The sequence below is a fragment of the Sinohyriopsis cumingii genome, chromosome 4 (genome assembly GCF_028554795.1).
Source record: "Sinohyriopsis cumingii isolate HCF-2022 chromosome 4, ASM2855479v2, whole genome shotgun sequence".
NCBI classification, from domain to species: Eukaryota; Metazoa; Mollusca; class Bivalvia; order Unionida; family Unionidae; genus Sinohyriopsis; species Sinohyriopsis cumingii.
This window is the reverse complement of record NC_142964.1, coordinates 148,719,106-148,742,762: the sequence shown is the minus strand read 5'-3', so window position 1 is coordinate 148,742,762 and position 23,657 is coordinate 148,719,106. Positions and strand designations below refer to the sequence as shown.

Sequence of the window (23,657 nt, the reverse complement as noted above, 5' to 3'; positions counted from 1 at the left end):
TTCCATCAACAATGCGTTCCAATTAAAGTAGCGCGTACTTTCCTTTCATTTGCCGCTTCACATCGCCCCATAATACATAACCTGTACAGAATCACACGAACATATTGAGTACTGTCACAGTTACGTTTATTCAGAAACTTCACACAAACAAAATTAAAATAACAAAATAAAAATATTACCACTGAAAACGTCAATGCCCCATTAGCAACCTCTTGAGTATTGATTTATTTCGATAGCTTTTAAGTCCTCCTCAGATAATTTGTCGAATCTTGGTTTGTATCCCTCAGGGCCTCAAAACCGACTGGCCCAGTTCCCACGCTATTGTTGTTGTTGTTGTGTATGGCTAGGGTGACTGAGGTCATGGGGTGCTCTTTCGTTTTCATGTTGTTCTGTTTCATTTGCAGCGTTTGTAACATCCATCGCATTATCGTCAAATCCATTTTCATCTGCATCAATCGCTACGAATATTTCTTTTAACTCCTTGTCATCTAATTGTTAAAACAACTCCGCAGAAAATTTCAGACGAACGCCAAATTGTGAACTACGCATATAAGATTTCCCCATCATGCCATCTGACACGTGATTGTTTATGTCTACAGAAGTTATGCCTGCCATAACAGAAGCGAGTTGTTGTTGTTGTTGTTGTGGGGTTAACGCCATTTTCAGCACACGATAGGCTATACATGGCGGCCAGTATTAATGGCGGAGGAAGAACCCAGGAAAACCCCGGGAAGAACCACCGACCCACGAGAAGCTACTGGCAAGCTTTCTCACATACCCACATTAGCCGAATCCTAGACTCGAACTCATGCAGACAGAGGTGAGATGGCAGTGATCCGTAACGGAGAGCGCTTTAGACCACTCGGCCACTCGGGTCCCCACAGAAGCGAGTAGTTTGTGATCTAGAACAAATATAATCTGCGTTACATTTCAGACATGGGAACTAATTTTGGCTCAAAACTTCGATTCAACGCTGTTCGCGTCTCTATGAAGCTATTTCACCATACTTCCTTGACAACAACGATAGACCTGCTGTGATGCATTGCTAAATCTGGCTTCTTTTGAGGTCAGATATGATCAGATAGCTTACGAAATGTCAAAAATGTTATTTTACTACGACAGATTAGACAATCCATATTTGTATAGCTCTCTTAGCACATGCTAAGTATATGACCCGCTTGTGAATGTGAGGTGAATTTACGGGGTGGTTTGAGGTATTCAAGTGTGAATTTTATATTCTAAGCCTCAATTCTAGGGCAAGTCTGGTATATAATAAAGAGAAAACAACATATTGCTGCTTAAATACATGACATATTTCGTGATTATGTGGTACTGTTTCAGCCAAGAAGTCTCGTACCAAGTGATCAGCCGAATATTAGTACCTTACGCCATGGAATACAAACTACTACCCAAACACCCAGTAGAAAGTGTGATTAAATAATGAAATAATTTTTTTTTAGCAACAATTTTTACTGCAAACCGTAACTAAGTGACAATCGAAAATTGGATGCAGCGTCTGGTAGGGAACTAGATTGGAAGCTTGCGAAGGCCACAAAAAAATCCCGTTTGAATGTAAAAATAAATAAAACAAAGAACGAACATTTTTCTATGAGTGCTCCAACTCATTCAAATACCATGGCAAAGATATTATGCTCTGAAGTATGTCAGACACAACCAACCGACCCGGTGGCCTAGTGGTTAGAGCGTCCACCTCGGATACGGGAGGTCGTGGGTTCAATCCCCGGCCGAGTCATACCAAACACTTATAAAAATGGCACTAACAGCCGTGCCTCGCTTGGCGCTCAGCATTGAGAGGTTAGTGTTAGGACTAGTCGGCCTGGTGTCACGACAATGTGACTGGGTGGGACATCATGCTACATGTCTGCGGCATGATGCCCCAGTGCTAGACATCACTATAAACTGCTACAATGCAGACATCGTATCGATATGACTGAAAAATTGTTAAAAATCCAAATCACACACACACACACACACACACGCACGCACACACACACACAACCGTTCTATGATGTTTTAAACTGTATCAATCAACGCATGAAATGTATGGCAAGAAAATATCTCTTCATTTCCGTACGAATACAGTGTGTGTGGGTCGACTGGTTTAAAGCACTCGCCTTTGCCAATCTCTGGCATATCACCTCTGTCTACGTGGGTTCGAGTCTTGGGCTCGGCTAATGTGTGTATGTGAGAAAGTTGCCAGTAGCCACCCTTGGGTCGCTGGTTCTTTCTGCGGTTTTCCCAAGTTCTTCCTCTACCAGTTATACTATTAGCCATACATAGCCTATCTTGTCCTGAGAAATGGCGTTATATCCCAAAACAACAACAGCAACAACAACAACAAACACAGTCGTTGATTTGACAAAATACACAATCCATTGTACATGACTATCAGAATTAGATAAGTAGACTGCATGGTTTTAATGTGAGGTCTCAACTATAGTGGCTATTCGATGTAATTACTAATGCATGAATTATGTTTCACAAACAGGCCGTCACTCCAAGGTTACTCAAAACCTTTGACATTCGTCCAGTACAATTAGGAACAGATCATCTAAACAGTAAATTATTAAAAAAGATACAGAAATCGGTAAAATAGTGCAGAAAAATAGAACATTAAGAACTTTCTTCGACATTTAAAGCACCGAAGAAATCCAAGTGCTACATGTATTAAACACGTGCAATTGTTTTGTTCAGTTCCAATCCATGTATCATTACAGAAGCGAAAAAGAACGGCAAATTGATATCTTTTAGCAACGAAAATTTTGATCATGCATCCTTGTTTAAATTTCCTTGCAGTATTCAGGCGACAGGAGGAAGCAGCACACCCACTTGATAACAGGTACGAGTTTCTGTTTGGTCGGCAAGTCATTGATATGATTATCAGGAACTTTATCATGCCAACCAAAAAATCAATTACTCTTAGCTCGAAATGCTGTAAATCTGAAAATGCATTCTTCTTGAAATAATGCTTGGTAATGGTGAGAGACAAACATGAAATATAAATGAAACCGGTAATATATCGTGTTATACAGTAGCTATGATGTCTACAGCATGTTGGAGTCTAATCATGCTAACTGTTAAGTTCGGGAATATTTCAAAAAATATTTTCTCTCGTATTAATTTCCATTACGTAATTAATGTAGTTTTCAGAATTGAACGCTAATGGTATAACGCATGTAGCCCTGAAATGTTCCTGGTCTCTGCCATAGGACCTCATTGTCAGACCAAAATATCTCCTTCTTAAACTTTCATACGTGATATATGTCCTATTTTTGCAACTTCTTTTAAGCTCCTAACAACACACATGAATATTATATTCAAAAGCATTATTCATTTTATTCTATGATGCAATGTATACAACTTTGAGATGCCAAAGTTTAACACAAGCGTGTTAGTACTAAGATTATTATGGGTAAGTTTGGTTAACGATGTAACATTATAAGTGATCCGCTAACAAGAAGGATGCGATGTCTGAAACTATTAGAGAGGGGGCACTTTACAGCTATTATGAACTTTTGAGAGTGTGACGGGTTTAAGGGGAAGTTATTCACATTTACAGCATGAACAATGGAGAGAATGTTGGCATACCTCTATGTTCCATTCATGTATTATGGCTGAAATTTCTTTGGATGTTGTACTTGTTGAAATTGTAAATTATCTAAGCTCACAGCTAACCAAAATACTGCTCCCTTGTGGTCGAAAAATCAGTCTGAATTTGTCTAAAGTATAATATCTTCAGCAGTTATTAAAATAGGAAAATTAATTTCGCCAGACTAGACAATACGACTTGTGAAAGTAAAGTGAATGCATTACCAAATATATAAAATGTAAACGAAAGTTACTGGCTCAATTTTTTACAATTTACCTCTAAAGTACAGGAAGTGACAATGACCAAATAAAGCAAAACTATTTTTGATAAGTGCACACCTGAGCTAAGGCTATAATCCACACTACACCAATCAGTCATACACCAAAATAAAGGGAATCAAAAGTTTTTCGTTTAACAATACCGAAGATATGAAAGAGTTTTTTCTTCTTCCAAAAGCCAGTATAACTGTGGTGTGACGCGTTGTCATGCCGCCACTGTGGTAGGTGTGTTATGGTTGGGTTAGGGTGCTCCCAATATTTTATTTAAATTTTTATAGAAGTTCGACCCAGGCTCAATTTTGGTTGGAAATTAAATTAGTGAAAAATAAATGTAAAGCTTCCGAACCCCCATTCAGCAGTGCCGAACGTTAAATGATTAAATATACAAAAAAGTGAAATTCAACGAATAACAATTTAATAACAATTCAGTAATGTGCTTCAAATTTCCCAAGTACTCTCCTTCTGCTCGACCCTATGATAGCCTATTGCATCATTTGATTAGTAGTGTGAGATAAATTTCCACCTGTCCTTGTATTCTACTCATCTATGTATTCTTCTCTCCTATACCTCCAATTCCTCCTCCTCTTCCTCCCGACTTCTTCCCAATTGCTTCTCCTCCTCGACTTCTCTATACACCTCCTCCTTCTCTACTTTCTCCTCCTCGACTCCTTTTCCTCCTCCTCACCGACTCGCGCCATCGACTAGACTTGTCGACTCCGACTGTTCTGCTAGTCTCACTTCCGTCTCCCCTCTGAGAGACTCGGGACTCAACTGAACCGGAAGTTATATCCTCCAAGAAGCTTCCTGTGAAAGCACATGGACGGTACAATATTTTCCTTAGCCCTCTCATATCATACTACCCCTATCCTATCATCAGATAACGGCTATTAAATTTCTTCGGTCACGCATTTATTCACATCGAAATACTCATACATTCTTGTATGGTAAAACAACGTCGTAATAAAATCATGGTATCAATTACTTCTCATACATACATCAATAAATTGCTTCACGTCAGTACATATTCGAAATTCCATTATACTAAACAATATCACAGCAATCAGATACATTTCATTGCATTGCAACTCATGCAAAGTACACAAATATTAAAATACCCGTGCTGTGATATATCCATACATCCATATTAACTAATCTTACACACTTCAACCATTTTCAAAATTCACAATTCCGGCATGTGTAAATCCTAACAAATCACATGAATAAATCCACTAGTTTACTACAATGTAACCAATTAGCGAATTACAAAACTAATTCTGACCACAAGCTAACACTCTACATATATTTCTACATAATATTCAAGCTCATTTCTCAAATACGCATGTAAATTAAACACTACCAAGGTAACTTTACGTACTATACAATCCTAATAATTAAGTATGCATACTACACATAATTACAATTACAATGCCGTAATATTCTGCAAAAATTGAGCAAATAACTTACTGACCTTTACGAAGCTTTGTCTTTCCTTAGAATCTCCTCTCTAAGTTATACCGCGAAATTACAAGTGGCTTCCTCGGAGTAACACTATATTGCTCAGCAATCTTCCTTGGCGAGACTGCATTCTCGCTTGCAAGTAAAAAGTTAGGATTCGAATCAAAATTGTTATCACACCCTCTATCTATATTTTATGATAAAGTCATCTAATTAGATTTTTTACGTAGAGAATATGCTTATTGTGCCAGGGTCTATAAATAGTGTATGATAACCAGCCTATTGGACAAGAAAGCACTATATTCGGTTAGCTGTAAAAAGAATTTGATAATGGACTTAATAGAAATACAAACTCTATATCGGCGGCCCCTGCTTCATTGGCCTGAATTCCTTTTTTCTGAAATGAAGACGGGGTCTGAACAGAAACTGCACTATATTATGTGGCCCGTATTTCCGCGTCTACCCAGAATCCCAGTGTGGATTTCGAGCCGGCAGATCAACTGTAGACATGATCTTCTCACTACGTCAGCTGCAGGAGAAGTGTCGCGAGCAGCGGATGCCCCTCTACATTGCCTTCATAGACCTGACGAAGGCGTTTGACATGGTTAGTCGGAGTGGACTCTTCAGACTCCTGCAGAAGATCGGCTGCCCCCCACGTCTGCTTGCTGTCATTATGTCGTTCCACGAGAACATGCACAGCACAGTGTGCTTCAATGGCGCAACATCTGAAGCATTCCCAGTCGTTAGCGGAGTCAAACAAGGCTGTGTCCTTGCACCGACGCTCTTTGCCATCTTCTTCTCCATGCTTCTCCAGTACGCATTCAAGGACTGCAGCGAGGGAGTGTACATCCATACCAGGGCTGACGGCAAGCTGTTCAACATCGCCCGTCTCCGTGCTAAGACTAAAGTCACAGAGGTACTCATCCGTGAATTGCTCTTTGCCGACGATGCAGCCTTGACATCACACACGGAAGATGGACTTCAGCAGCTGGTATGCTGCCTCTCCCATGCATGTAAGGAATTTGGACTGACCATCAGTTTGAAGAAAACAAATGTCATGGCACAGGACACAGACTCCCCTCCCTCTGTCTCCATCGATGGGTACAATTTGGAAGTTGTCGAGAACTTCACATACCTCGGGTCTAACATCTCCAGCTCACTCTCCATTGATTCTGAGGTGGGCGGCAGAATTGCCAAGGCAGCAGCAGTGATGGCCAGACTTAACCAGAGGGTCTGGAACAACCCCAACCTCACAGAGAAGACCAAACTGCGTGTCTACCAAGCGTGCGTGCTCAGCTCACTTCTCTACAGCAGCGAAACATGGACCACCTATGCAAGACACGAGAGGAAACTCAACAGCTTCCACCTGAGATGTCTGCGGCGCATTCTGCACGTCCAGTGGCAGGACAAAGTACCCAACACAGAGGTTCTAGAACGCGCCAACATGAACAGCATGTTCTCCATTCTCAGCGAAAGGCCCCTTCGCTGGCTTGGCCATGTCAAGAGAATGGACCCAGGTCGCATTCCCAAGGACCTGTTATATGGGGAGTTAGCAGAAGGTGCACGACCAACTGGACGACCACATCTGCGCTACAAAGATGTTTGCAAGAAGGATATGAAGACAGCAAACATCAATGTCAACGACTGGGAGAGCTGTGCAAACAACCGTTCCAGCTGGCGCCTAGTTGTCAGGCAGGGAGTTCAAAACGCAGAGGAAAAGAGAAGAATAAAGCAAGCTGAAAAGAGAGCTAAAAAGAAGGATAAGCAAAAGCGTACTTTGGAGCTATGCCATCGTCTCTCGTAGACGGACGGATGCCAAGATGAGATGAGATGAAGATTCAGATCCCTTTGTCATCAAACTGTACTAAGACATGGCGATATATCTGACATTCTTCTCTCTTTATACAGATTTCGGACCTGTCTCCATTTTCAGGGACAAACTATAGAGGCAATTCTTTACTAAGAAGAAAGAAAGAAACTAATACTAAAAAGAAAGATCACATAGAGAAGAAAGAAAGCGGTCTCCTGTATTTCTTTATGTCGTAGTTTTATATACACGTACAGAACATTACAGATTCAGGGTTCATATCTAAGGCCATCAACGCCTGATTCATGGAGTCAAAAGTCCACGATTCTTCGATCTCCATATTGATCGCTAATATTAGTCTCCTTGATGCTAGGTTCCAGGCCATGCATTTCTTTGATTTTCACTAACGGTAACTTCCCTCAGGGTAACGATGTTGCTAATTTTCCTAATGCTGTATGGGCCAGAAACATACACCCTGTGGTCCCTCATATTGCTGATCAGTGGGTTGGTGATTTTTTTCCCGACCAGAAGTGCCTGACTTTGCCATACTGATCACTCTCATTGTTGTTTTGGATAGGGGGAGACTTCCAGTGATACATGATGATATACTATAATATCATACCGTGTTTAATTTACATGCAATTTTGAGAAATGAATTTGTGTATTATGTAGAGAATTATGTAGATTGTTAGCTTGTGGTCAGAATTAGTTTTGTAATTCTCTACTAGCTAGGTTACTTCGTAGTGCACTAGTGCATTTATTCATGTGATATATTAGATTTTACACATACTTGAATTATGAATTTGGAAAATGGTTAAAGTGTGTAAGATTTGTTAATATGGATGTATCTATATCAGAGCATGGATATTTGAATATCTGTGCAGAGCAGTCGGAGTCGACAAGTCTAGTCAGTATATAGTCGAGGAAGAGAACGAAAAGGAGTCGAGGAGGAGAAAGGGGAGAAGTATAGAGAAGTCGAGGAGGAAAAGGAATTTGGAGAAAGTCGGGAGGAAGCGGAGAAGGAATTGGAAGAATAGGAGAGAAGAATTCCCAGATGAGTAAAATACAAGGAGAGGTGGAAAGCTATCTCACACAACAAATCGAATGATGCAATAGGCTATCACAGGTTTGAATGGACGGAGAGTACTTGGAAAATTTTAATCATTTGATTATTGAATTGTCATTAAATTGTTATTAGTTGAATTTCACTTTTTGTATATTCAGTCATATTTAACACTTGAATTAAGCCCAGTAAGATCATCATACAGCCATCATGTTCAACCTGGGCTTTACCGTTGTGGCTTCTGGTACGAAATTCTTTCTGGAGTGATTACTGAGGCCAGTTACTGCGTCACGTCGACGTGGGCTCAAGCAGCAGTCTCTTCCAAAGGCTTCAGTTTTCTGTTCTGGACGACAGCATTGTCTCAATCCGCATGGACTAGAAACTGTAAGATCCATTATGAAGAGTTGTCTTGACCATTTGTGTCCGAGTTAAAAGTGATGACGCATAGATAGATGCAACCATGTCATTGAGAGGACCAGGAAAGAGACTGACTGTTGCGGAGGTTCTCTGCCCACAGATCGCTGAGAGCAAACGATTTATTCTGCAAAAACGAGTCTAAGATTTCTGTTTTGGAAAACACAGTCAATATTCTTCATACGTCATCTGGAGGTCGTCAGTTACTCCAATGATATCAAAAAAGTTCAGTCTCAGATCGATAGTATAGTTGCTAAGATAGGAGACATAGGAGACTGGACCAAGTTGGCCGATCAGATTAATCGAAGGGTCGTCTGTAGAAATTATCAGGAAAAGGTGGCCGAAATAGAGGAAAAGATAAAGCCCCTGGGAGATGACCTCAACTCAAAGGAAGCTGATATTACACAGATAAAGGAGAGTTTTCTGAGTACAGATAGAAAATCGGGGAATTTGAAGAGGAGGAAATCCAGGTCATAAGAAACTTGTACGCGCTGGAAACAAATACGGCCGAGGATCGTAAGGCGATTCGACAGGAGGATGATGAAAACGAGCTCAGAGAGGTCAGGATGGTGAGTCAAGAAATGTTTGACGTACTTATGGAAACTAGAATGTAAGTAGTGGAAGACTATGTTGGCGGAGAAGAACTCTCCCGGCCAATGTGATATTTACAGGAGAAAGTATTTTCAGGAGAATGATCATAAACATCAACACTCAAGGATTGTACATACTCAATAAAGTATACATGTGCTATAAGAAAAAGGATCAGTCAGAAGGTGAGTAAGGCCACATACTGAGTTAATGTTAAGAAACACTGCTGCTGAAAAGTACATAGTTGTTGATGCGAGGAACGATAAAATTATCGGCGTGGTCTATTGTGCCAGGGATGGTTTCTCCGTATGAAAAAATAAAGTTTATCGTTGTACTAAGACTTCTTCAGTCCACGTTATAAGGAGACGATAATGATCATAAGATCATCATGGAAGCCTCACGATAGAGTAATTCAGTTAAAGCATTAGGATCTGAAAGAGATGATTGAGTTTTATACGGGTGAATTAGATAAAATTTCACGTACTCCTAAGGTCTGTGATATAATGTTTCGTGTACTTATGAGTATCATCGTGCGTTTATCTGCTACTGCCGTATCTATTTCAGCCATTTTTATTTACACACGACGGTGATTGAATTTACAGTCCTTGGTCTTAGTATACTGAGCACCATATTCCGATTTGCCATGGTAGATTAGTTCAGGGACAGTGGTACGGCTATATCATTTACTAGTTTCACAGCGACAGATCACTAGGACATAATACATGTGCGGTCAATTTGAGAAGGCTATATCTTCATCACTGGGATATCATGCAGGTGCGAATAGTTAGAAGATACCTATTTTTGTACCACCAATCAATCATGCATCATCATAAGGCCATTTTTCATATCAAACAGGAGGCTAGATCTAGCTATCCTGACTTGATCATCGCGTACGACTTTTTCTTTGCCATCAACGCTGATGGAGAGGCCATTCGTGGTACGGTGGGATCTGTAACGAAATTGTCAAGCCCACTAAGACACGACTAGCATTCCTCGATGTGGATTCAACTCAAGACATGGATAAGATAATTTCTGTGTTTGAGATGATTTATCGAGTCAAGGCCGCAGTGCTGAAAACAAACAAGCTCCATGGTCGATGTTCAGGCAGGCATTCAAAGCTTAAAGCTCGCCATGACCAGAACCAGTGCAACTAGCTAGTGTAAAGAATTACTTCTGTGATGGACTCTGTACGAATCTCTGGTTTAACCCTTTGACGCTGATGACTTTGAAAGTTACCTCTATCTGAATCTGAGAGAAAAGCGCTTTGAAGATTTACCTGAATCGGTCAGCATGGAAATCTCTGAAAAACTCACAGGTGATCCTAATGGCTTAGTGTTTGGATGAATTCAGAATAGCAACATTGATATCGTCCACAGAGGACTAGATACCTACAGCTGTTTCTGTAACAGGACTCATGATAAGACAGATACTCTGGTATTCATACATAATGGCTTTCTATAACCGCACTGTCCATGATCTCAGACTGGAATGACCATGAACTATCATACAGAGCAATAAGAAGAATAAGAAAGAAGAATCTCAGCCTGATACTCTGCGGAAAGACCTATGCGGATGGTTATTACACAGGCAGCTTCCTTCAGACTTCTTAGAGGAAGTTTTGTAAACTCTTATCTGTCAGGAAGCCATTCCTCCTCTGAGTCATGCTGAAAACGTCTCGCAAGATTTCACGGTAAGATCATTGACTCTAAGGATATAGAAGTCATGGATGAGATGACGACCAACCATTACTCGCTGGTTCAGAACATGAAGCTTAGTCCTGAAAAATCTGGTCGATTTATTTCTGTCACGTCTGACAATTTATACATTGAAAGGCCGAAGCGTGAAGGCGGAGCACGATGCCATGGAAATATCTCCGATAATGATTACATCAGCTGCTCTACTTGTGGTCTGGGTAAATCTGAAGCGGCTTGGAGTATGATAGATCAGTCTGATTCAGTCGTGCTAGTGTCCTATCGAAAGATTTTTTACGAGAATGACGGCAGCGTACTATCATCTAGAATCTTACAATGACCTTCCTGGCAAGACATACGCTTCACTATCTAGGCAGTGCCTGTTCTCAGGATTGAGGACAGAATGTGCTGCTGATATATTAGTTTCACTAAATCCTATGTCAAGTAGCTCATAACAGAGATCACTGGCATCATCTGGAAAGACCCATAGGACGAGCCGAACGGGTCATAGTCTTAGATGCTGATGATAATGATGCTGATGTGTAGTTCTGATAAAAAAAGATACATGAAAGAAGACCTGTCTTGGTGAGAAATGAGTAGCGACCCCGTTCTCCAGGTATGGATATAAGATCGAAGCTGAGAATAAGAATAAGAAATATGGATCTCGTGGCCACTATAAGTTGACCCGACCAAGTTTCCCCATGCCTGAGGGAGACGTGGATCGTGAACGATTCTCAACAGTTTCTGGTATAAAGTGTATCTGATCTCGTGTATATCCAAAATATACTAGACATGACATATGAATGTTATCATCGTTGACCCCTAGCCCGATCAAGACAAATTATCCCAATAATGACAATAGCCCAATCAAAACAAATTATCCCCAAAATGACCCATAGCCCGATCAAGACAATTCCCGAGAATGACCCATAGCCAAATCAAGACAAATTATCCCAAGAATGACCCATAAACCAATCAAGACAAATCATCCAGAGAATGACCCACAACCCAATCATGAAAAACTATCATTGACCCTTCAATACAAGGGTCCGACGATAACATTCATTCCCATCATCGCACTGGGGATAGGTCCGAAATCTGTAATAAAAGGAAGAAATTCCTGACTGATCTCCAGGTTCTACGTTACCGTGTCTGCGTTGTAGTTAACAAGTATAAATTGTGTACATAGACATGATAACCTTAGAAGGATTGATTATAATCATACTGATTCTTCCTGTGTCTTTTCTATCTGTTAAACTAATAATGCATGTAATAAGATGGCTAACTTTATGGATGAGTTATTCTCTCGTGGAGAGTTTTTTGAAGACGATCCAGAGGGAGGAGTTAGAGATTTTGCGCAGGAAGTAGCCTCTACGCGAGACCTGATTCAAACTTGATTGTTAGGGGAAGCTGTAAGTAGTACACAGACAAAAGTTTGACCCAGGAAGATGTAGACAAGCTTCCTGACTCAAAGGTGCTGACAATGAAATCTAGAATCGACATGGCTGTATCTTCGGCGATGTCCCGATCTCTTGGTGTCAGTATTAAGGATTTCTACTGTACAGCAGAAGAACACTATGTCCCCGTGGACGACAGAGAAAAGTTAAAAGATGATCTATACAGTGATCCTGTGATTTTATATTTGCTAGGAACATGGAGAGGGTTCATTGTAGCCATGATGGGTATGATCTTTCTTCTTTTATGTGAAGGGTTCATCACAATGCGCCATAGTAAATATGGAACAGTAAAGAAAAACGATGTACTCCGAATCAGAATCACGGAATACATCGGTGAATGTGTCGGGAGAAGCGTCCAGGGACAAGGCATCCCCGATGGAGCCTGCAGTCAAAAGATTATCAAGAATAAAAGCAGAAAGAGGAAGGTAGAAGAGACGCCTGGCAAAGACTCTGTCCTAAACCGTGGTAGCTAGCAGAGTAAGTCTTTGGCCAGGACTATGTCCTGTGCAAAGATCCATATTCTCATGGCAACTACCGCTATGACAGGACTTATTATGATGGGTTATCAGCTACCCCATCTATATCAGCTTCCATAAATTTGAGGCGGAGACCAAGTCCCAGTCCCAATCTTCCAGGACCTGCGCAAGAAATAGTTTTAATGAGCTGAATTCCATGTTAAGAAATGAACATAATCACCAGGATGAGTACCAACATGGACATCTCCACGATAGAAAAGCAGTTGTATGAAGGGTTCATCGATTGTGGTCTCTTTGAGGGATTTGCTATGCTGGCCAAACATCTGTTGAAGGTAAACGTTGACCCCACATCGAATAAACTGAAAGATATATCTGAGATCATGATTGTGATAAGTGCTACGATTATGCCTCGGGACTACATGATTAAGAAGAATGTCCTGCCTCCTATCAATCACTAAGTTATCGTTGTCTTCTTCCTCTTGAATAACTTCTTCTTCTCCTCCTCCTTTGTTGCTCTTAATGCCAGGTAGATCTAATACGAATAGCTGAGATAGGATTGACGGTCATGGCTGTGGCCTCAGTCATTGGCGCAGCTACAAGTATATCTCAGATAGTAACGTCTTCTAAAGATAACGAGGTAGAAAATAAACATCAGAATATAAGAGATGATGCTTTGACACGGTATCGACAGTTAGAGTAAAAGAAGAATTTCTATCAAAGATCAGCTGGAGACACTGAAGGACAAGCAGGATCTGATCGCGGTCTGACCGATACAGACAAACCGATAATTTACTGAATCAGTTTGTTACTATGAAGATGCCTGTGTTTAGCGATTATTACGTCGAACCCGTGACGAATGCAGATAAAGTGGAGATAGTCATTCTGGTAGGATCAGTCGTTGGGGTATTGATCATCAAGCACTATGTTAAGCAGAAAAGGAGAAGATAGAGAAGGAGAAAATGCCGAGACATCGACGAGTGAGATGTCCACCCAAGAGACCAATACGGAAGGTTTTGAAAGAACAAATCGAATTGATAACATAAGTTAAGCAATGAATATTATGTATAAAGACGTGGATCGTCTGCCCCATAAACTGGTCGAGTAAATACTATCTGAATATATTCACCCGGACCCGTGAACAAGCCTCAGCAGCCGCATATATCATCTCGCAGTATCATGATAATCCTATCACGCTCACGCTCATGTTATCCTGCCTGAGAAAGATGCTAGAAGATGAGGAGGCAAAATATGCCACAAGAAGACCTGACTATACGTGCGCCCATAATGAGAGAATAGCTAGGTCGCTGGAGAGAAAAGAGATGATAGGTATAATGATACCTGACGGATGGACGTTAGAAAAGATTAAGAAGGAAATTAGGAGTTTGTTCGTAGTCATGTGCAGGTCAAAGACGTCATGTTGAAGCTGACTCCGGAGGGAACTATCCATGGTGCCTTAAAGAAGAAAGAAAATGATTGTAAACAGTTTGAGATGGTAGATGTGATAGAACTACATGAACAGACTATATTTATGGAGTTGGCTACAATGGCTTGTCGCACCACATAGAAGACTTGGACAAGGCTTTTAATCAAGTCAAGAATGAGCTGATTCAATATGATCTTCTTCCAAGAGATCTGAGATCGATCAGAGCAGAGTTGGCGTTGATGGCTGCCCGACAACGTGGAGAGAGTAATAATATGACTCAGGACAGAATAATTATTACCAGAGCTCTTCCACACAATAGACGATCTTTGCCAGCCGATTACTATACAGTTGTGTTGGCCAGACTATAAGCTCATGAGATAATAAAGGCTCTTCATAAGCTGGATCGCAGTGAGCTGATTGTGGTTCAGAGACAGGTGAATCTATTCTTAGACGCAGCAGCCTTAGATACCAGGAAACCAGATGAGGATAAAAAGTCAGATGATGACGATGACTCTTCAGAATAGACAAGAGGAGATAGGTCCAAAATCTGCAAGAAGAAGAAAGAATTTCGGACTTATCTCCACTGATATTATTAGAGCAGATTGATGGTTCAATGTATTAAAGACTTGTCAATATATTATAGAAACACTTCATGATGAGGATATCAGTACCCACTGGTATCACCTGCACGTATCAGGGAGATTTAGATTTATACATTCTCTCCGTGATAGACCTCAGCCAAAAGATGTCTGGATGCTGTCTTACAAGGATATTCTTGCAGCCAACTCTAATTTTTGTCATGCAAGAATGTATGAGTATCTGAAGCCGCCCAGAAGCTGTTTTCCTCCTGTTTGAAGATGGCCATTCGAGGAAAGATAAGGCCTGATAAAATATATCTGGTCAATGTAGTCCCTATGACAGGAAGGATTCATATCCCTGGTATACTGGACGAGCAGTTTAGTGATGGTATTGAGTTACTGGAACTGAATTTATGTCGATATGTCTGAGATTTGCTATCATAATCATATTTGGTCTTCTTTCGATGATTAACTATCGATGTCACTTGATAATCGCGAAGATCAAACGGTTCACATTCCTACGGTCATTGGAGGCATGAACGTTAGTGAAAATATGGTATATGTCGTACCTCCCGAAGACAGTAATAATATCGTGATTAAATTTTCATCAGGAACGAGAATAAATATTCATATCTTAGGTAAGATAGATCTAATAGGAAGCAGATCTAAAGAGAATATGATTAGGGCCTACGATACTCTATGTTCGACAGCTCATGAAGGATGGATTGCTGATATACTTCCTGTTAAGGAAAGGAATAGTTATATCTAGTGGCTATGTCATCAGCTATGCAGTCGAATACGACTAGCAAGAGGCAGACGTTGTTGGACTTTACAGGTCGTCATAAGATAGAGTTGCACAATGAGGAATGGAAAGATCTGCTCACAACGAACATATCTGGATCAGAAATAGCCTCAGTGATAGGTGTCAATTCTTTTCCATCTGTGACAAAACTCGCAGCTGAGAAACTTCATCATAAGAGGACGAGAGAACACAATCGATCTTCTTTTCCCTGCTTGTAGGGAACATTATTCGAAGCTGTGGCCAACAACTACTTGTCTCAGTCCATGAACATCGAAATAATAATCGCATCCAGATAGTACCCGGATTTTGATTGATACACGATCACCGAAGAGCTTAAGTGTCCTTATCGTCGAAGTAACCTCAAGCTGCCAGATCATTATCTTCCTCAGGTGTATCCTAGTCTAGAACTCTCTTCTGAAGTAGCAGAGTAAGGTATTCTGGTAGACATTGTTTTCAGGAAGTGTTCCATGTCCGAACTTTATCTTAATCCGTACTACGACAAGAAGATACACTCGGTTGACTTTGAAAGATATAAGAAGGATGCATTTGCTGTGGGTTTGATCTTTCTGTACGTTGATTACAAGGAGGGTGAGCAGGACTCTGTGGAGTGGATAAACTTAGGACGGATCAACAGCGAGAAATACTACAGATTATCGCTGGGACTACTTCCTTTAGTCATACATTGTACACGGTTTACATTCCAGTGGACACCTAGGAAGAGGTAGAGCTGTTTAGGATAATTAATAAGAAACTTATGCAGTAATTCCCTTCAAGTTCATGTCATTCAACTCGCAAAATATTCGGCACATACTCTTCAGAGATGTTATCGATGGGGCCATAGAGTCATATCAGAAAAGACTAAGAGATGGAGGCCAGTGATGTAGATTCCATGACGGCTAGTCTTTCTTCCTTATCTATGTGATCTTTCTTGTTAGTGTTAATTTCTTTCTTTCTTCTTAGTAAAGTCTTTCTTTTATTTTTGTTCTTAAGAATAAAGATAGGTCCAAAATCTGAATAAAGAGAGAAGAATGTCTGACTTATCCTCATGTCTTAGTAAAGGTCGATGACAAGGGCATCTGAATACAGGGGCGCCGAATATAGAAAAAAGGGATCCAGGACCATGAGACAGGGGCCGCCGATATAGTGATTTTTTTCTCTAATAAGCTTGTTATCATATACTATTTATAGCCCCTGGCCTATTTATCATATTATATACAGGAAAATTATAATTAGATGACTTTATCTCATAGTTTGTGGTAGGTTTAACTATACGTCAGTTTTCTTTGCATACTATAAGAAAGATGTAACTTAGATGTTCATCTTGACGAGTACTACACTCATACGAGAATTAAGTCACTGTGACCCATTGTCTTAAGTTTATTAGTCAAGCACTTTTCACGCTAGAATCTTCAAAGTAGGTGCTTATATGCATCCCTACTAGTACGGCAACCGTACAATAATGTAAATTATTGCGACTTATATTTCACAGTTTACTGGCACATGTTAAATCTTTTCTCATATTTGTAATACTAACAATACTTATGATAATATTTTCTCATTCCTGCTCTTACAGGCCAGCAGTTCCAGTCCGCGTAAAGTCATCAAGGTATAGTTTGAGACCAAGAACTGATATATATATATATATATATATATATATATATATATATATATATATATATATATATATATATATATATATATATATATATATATATATATATATATATATATATATATATAGTGAATCATTAAAACGATTCGCATAAAATTATAATTTTAACTTCCTTTAATGTATATAATATCCATATTTCATACCGATAAGAAAATGGCGATATAATCAGGTGTAATGAAATAAAACTGTCGCAATCACGTCTAATAAAATAAATGACCTGTAAGTAACACTATCAGTTCAAGACAGCACTATGGACCGTTGAATATGATTAACACAAACTCTTGTAAAGTAACACGATCAACGTAAGGCAACACTATGGACCCTTGAATATGATTAACACAAACTCTTGTAAAGTAACACTATCAACGTAAGGCAACACTATGGACCGTTGAATATGATTAACACAGACTCTTGTAAAGTAACACTATCAACGTAAGGCAATACTATGGACTCTTGAATATGATTAACACAAACTCTTGTAAAGTAACACTATCAACGTAAGGCAACACTATGGACCCTTGAATATGATTAACACAGACTCTTGTAAAGTAACACTATCAACGTAAGGCAACACTATGGACCGTTGAATATGATTAACACAAACTCTTGTAAAGTAACACTATCAACGTAAGGCAACACTATGGACTCTTGAATATGATTAACACAAACTCTTGTAAAGTAACACTATCAACGTAAAGCAACACTATGGACCGTTGAATATGATTAACACAAACTCTTGTAAAATAACACTATCAACGTAAGGCAACACTATGGACTCTTGAATATGATTAACACAAACTCTTGTAAAGTAACACTATCAACGTAAGGCAGCACTATGGACTCTTGAGTATGATTAACACAAACTCTTGTAAAGTAACACTATCAACGTAAGGCAAGACTATGAACTCTTGACTATGATTAACACAAACTCTTGTAAAGTAACACTATCAACGTAAGGCAATACTATGGACTCTTGAATATGATTAACACAAACTCTTGTAAAGTAACACTATCAACGTAAGGCAACACTATGGACCGTTGAATATGATTAACACAAACTCTTGTAAAGTAACACTATCAACGTAAGGCAACACTATGGACTCTTGAATATAAATTAACACAAACTCTTGTAAAGTAACACTATCAACGTAAGGCAAGACTATGGACTCTTGAATATGATTAACACAGACTCTTGTTAAGTAACACTTTCAACGTAAGGCAACACTATGGACCCTTGAATATGATTAACACAAACCCTTGTATAGTAACACTATCAACGTAAGGCAGTACTATGGACTCTTGAAGGTGATTAACACAAACTCTTGTAAAGTAACACTATCAACGTAAAGCAACACTATGGACCCTTGAATATGATTAACACAGACTCTTGTTAAGTAACACTATCAACGTAAGGCAACACTATGGACCCTTGAATATGATTAACACAAACTCTTGTAAAGTAACACTATCAACGTAAGGCAACACTATGGACCCTTGAATATGATTGACACAAACTCTTGTAAAGTAACACTATCAACGTAAGGCAGCACTATGGACTCTTGAGTATGATTAACACAAACTCTTGTAAAGTAACACTTTCAACGTAAGGCAACACTATGGACCCTTGAATATGATTAACACAAACTCTTGTAAAGTAACACTATCAACGTCAGGCAACACTATGGACCCTTGAATATGATTAACACAAACCCTTGTATAGTAACACTATCAACGTAAGGCAGTACTATGGACTCTTGAATATGATTAACACAAACTCTTGTAAAGTAACACTATCAACGTAAAGCAACACTATGGACCCTTGAATATGATTAACACAGACTCTTGTTAAGTAACACTATAAACGAAAGGCAACAATATGGACTCTTGAATATGATTAACACAGACTCTTGTAAAGTAACACTATCAACGTAAGGCAACACTATGGACTCTTGAATATGATTAACACAGACTCTTGTAAAGTAACACTATCAACGTAAGGCAACACTATGGACTCTTGAATATGATTAACACAGACTCTTGTAAAGTAACACTATCAACGTAAGGCAACACTATGGACCCTTGAATACGATTAACGCAAACTCTTGTAAAGTAACACTATCAACGTAAGGCAGCACTATGGACTCTTGAGTATGATTAACACAAACTCTTGTAAAGTAACACTATCAACGTAAGGCAATACTATGGACTCTTGAATATGATTAACACAAACTCTTGTAAAGTAACACTATCAACGTAAAGCAACACTATGGACCCTTGTATATGATTAACACAAACTCTTGTAAAGTAACACTAACAACATAAGGCAACACTATGGACCGTTGAATATGATTAACACAAACTCTTGTAAAGTAACACTATCAACGTAAGGCAACACTATGGACTCTTGAATATGATTAACACAGACTCTTGTTAAGTAACACTTTCAACGTAAGGCAACACTATGGACCCTTGAATATGATTAATACAAACTCTTGTATAGTAACACTATCAACGTAAGGCAACTCTATGGACCCTTGAATATGATTAACACAAACTCTTGTATAGTAACACTATGAACGTAAGGCAATACTATGGACTCTTGAATATGATTAACACAAACTCTTGTAAAGTAACACTATCAACGTAAAGCAACACTATGGACCCTTGAATATGATTAACACAAACTCTTGTAAAGTAACACTATCAACGTAAGGCAACACTATGGACCCTTGAATATGATTAACACAAACTCTTGTAAAGTAACACTATCAACGTAAGGCAATACTATGGACTCTTGAATATGATTAACACAAACTCTTGTTAAGTAACACTTTCAACGTAAGACAACACTATGGACCCTTCAATATGATTAACACGAACCCTTGTATAGTAACACTATCAACGTAAGGCAATACTATGGACTCTTGAATATGATTAACACAAACTCTTGTATAGTAACACTATCAACGTAAGGCAATACTATGGACTCTTGAATATGATTAATACAAACTCTTGTAAAGTAACACTATCAACGTAAAGCAAGACTATGGACTCTTGAATATGATTAACACAGACTCTTGTTAAGTAACACTATCAACGTAAGGCAACACTATGGACCCTTGAATATGATTAACACAAACTCTTGTAAAGTAACACTATCAACGTAAGGCAACACTATGGACTCTTGAATATGATTAACACAGACTCTTGTTAAGTAACACTATCAACGTAAGACAACACTATGGGCCCTTGAATATGATTAACACAAACTCTTGTAAAGTAACACTATCAACGTAAGGCAACACTATAGACTCTTGAATATGATTAACACAGACTCTTGTAAAGTAACACTATCAACGTAAGGCAACACTATGGACCCTTGAATACGATTAACGCAAACTCTTTTAAAGTAACACTATCAACGTAAGGCAGCACTACGGACTCTTGAGTATGATTAACACAAACTCTTGTAAAGTAACACTATCAACGTAAGGCAATACTATGGACTCTTGAATATGATTAACACAAACTCTTGTAAAGTAACCCTATCAACGTAAAGCAACACTATGGACCGTTGACTATGATTAACACAAACTCTTGTAAAGTAACACTAACAACATAAGGCAACACTATGGACCGTTGACTATGATTAACACAAACTCTTGTAAAGTAACACTATCAACGTAAGGCAATACTATAGACTCTTGAATATGATTAACACAAACTCTTGTAAAGTAACACTATCAACGTAAAGCAACACTATGGACCCTTGAATATGATTAACACAAACTCTTGTAAAGTAACACTAACAACATAAGGCAACACTATGGACCGTTGAATATGATTAACACAAACTCTTGTAAAGTAACACTATCAACGTAAGGCAACACTATGGACTCTTGAATATGATTAACACAGACTCTTGTTAAGTAACACTTTCAACGTAAGGCAACACTATGGACCCTTGAATATGATTAATACAAACTCTTGTATAGTAACACTATCAACGTAAGGCAACTCTATGGACCCTTGAATATGATTAACACAAACTCTTGTATAGTAACACTATCAACGTAAGGCAATACTATGGACTCTTGAATATGATTAACACAAACTCTTGTATAGTAACACTATCAACGTAAGGCAACACTATGGACCTTTGAATATGATTAACACAAACTCTTGTAAAGTAACACTATCAAAGTAAGGCAACACTATGGACCTTTGAATATGATTAACACAAACTCTTGTAAAGTAACACTATCAACGTAAGGCAATACTATGGACCTTTGAAAATGATTAACACAAACTCTTGTAAAGTAACACTATCAACGTAAGGCAACACTATGGACCGTTGAATATGATTAACACAAACTCTTGTAAAGTAACACTATCAATGCAAGACAACACTATGGACCCTTGAATATGATGAACACAAACTCTTGTAAAGTAACACTATCAACGTAAGGCAACACTATGGACCCTTGAATATGATTAACACAAACTCTTGTAAAGTAACACTATCGACGTAAGGCAACACTATGGACCGTTAAAGATGATTTCCACAAAAATAATCCAGACAATTTGCAAAATGTATGTGGTATATAATTTTGTCGTTAACGGCATCGTACTTTGGGCAAGTTTCTGTTACCAGTCTTTCAGTCTATCAAACTGGTAGGAGGCCAGGTAAATAACCGAAATCGAAATCGTCTAACAAACATAATTGATAGAAAGAAAATACAAAGCGCTAAAAATATAACTCTTAGCTATAGGTAGGTTAATCAGGTTGGTACCTGTCGTAATTGTATAGGTAATCCGTGTGTTTTTCCTGAATACAATTATAGTAGATGCGTCTTATTAAATGTTTGGTATTTCAAATTCTGTAAACAAAAGTGAAAAATTATTCTTGATACATGTCAGTCAGACAATTTCAGATCTCTTTGGTAGATGAGTTAAATCCTCCTATATGTTTTAATCTGTGTATAATACAATCCCAATTGCAAAATGCATAACAGGATGTCGTAATCACCCGTGCATAGCTCGCATTAAACTTAGAGCAGCACAAACCCTTAAAACGCCAGCAGAAGATACTGTACTTGTTTGCTTGAAAGCACGAGTAGAAACAACCAAATTCAGAATGGAATTAGCCCACCAAAACCTTGACCTTTGCTAGATAACGGGAGAGTACCGTGGGCTATTTTAATTGATTCACTACTTTTAGCAGATAGGAATGAAAATGCATCCTTGTACACCTCTCGACTTCTTAGTCTGAAGAAGAATGAAATAAAAACAAACATTTTCTGATTGTATTACGACATTAAGGCACATATAAACTGACATCATAACAGTAAATAAAGCGAAAGTTAAATCTTTGATTAGTGAATTCAATTATTTTATGTAATTTCAGGAAGAAAAAGAAAAACGATAGAAATCAGTCTTCTGTTCACACGTATGACCTTCCTGACAACGGTTACATTGATGTTTCTCCCGTTTTCCAAATGTCATGTAACTTACCAGATACCGCAAATGGGCACAATATTTACATGGAAACTAGGAGCAGTGCCACAGCAGGACAGCCGATATATATCAGGTTCTCAAATGAAGATGAAGTCTCGACCGAAAATGCCATCAACCGTTAATCTGGAACTCGCATGAGAGACCAGATGATTATCGCACAGTTGTGGCAGAATATAAGGGTCAGAATTATTGAGATTAATCAGGCTTCATCGGAGTCTTTTGGGAACTTTTAGATAACGATGTTAATATATTGTACTGCATTTGGTGTATTGTAAACTACATTTGCAGCGGTAGTGAATATGGTTATTCAAGATTAATAAAGAAGAAAATAAAAACGGCATGAAAGTGATTCTCATTTGATTTAACATTTTGTATATGAAAAAGTACCACATTATATCACACAATTAATTACAATTAGTTTCAATATTGTTCTTGGACGTAGAGGGGCATAAAGGAAATTTTCATAACTGTGAAATCAGTGCAGCTAAAAAGGTATAATGAATCAATAATGTCGAGGTGCTTACCAATTATTAACGAGTAATTTTAACCAAACATTAAAGATTAAATATTTGGACTAGAGTTTTATGCTACGATGGTAGATTGTGATAGTTTCCAGAAATGGAATAAGGTGTCAAGTTTCTGTGTATAACCTTTACTTGCAAAATGTTCGCCGTTCTAGGAACTTGAATGTATAATGTAATTTCAGGATACATTCGTGTATAATTCGATCCAACTGCAAATATAATACACCATAATCTGCTGTCGCACAATGCACCGGCAAATTAGAACCATTGATGTTTGTTATATTGATTAGACCGAATTACAT

At 38.7% G+C, this 23,657-nt stretch overlaps 1 protein-coding gene across 1 annotated transcript in view; it reads left to right on the top strand.

Annotated features, from left to right (window-relative positions):
• The window catches only part of LOC149802311 (uncharacterized), a 67,678-nt gene extending 44,498 nt beyond the window's left edge, over positions 1–23,180 (top strand). The window contains exons 5-7 of the mRNA XM_089956740.1: positions 2,818–2,860; positions 17,216–17,248; positions 22,722–23,180. Of these exons, the coding sequence (XP_089812866.1) occupies positions 2,818–2,860; positions 17,216–17,248; positions 22,722–22,953 (308 nt within the window). The 3' untranslated portion in view covers positions 22,954–23,180. The remainder of the gene's footprint in view (positions 1–2,817; positions 2,861–17,215; positions 17,249–22,721) is intronic.
• Positions 23,181–23,657: the final 477 nt, after the last annotated feature.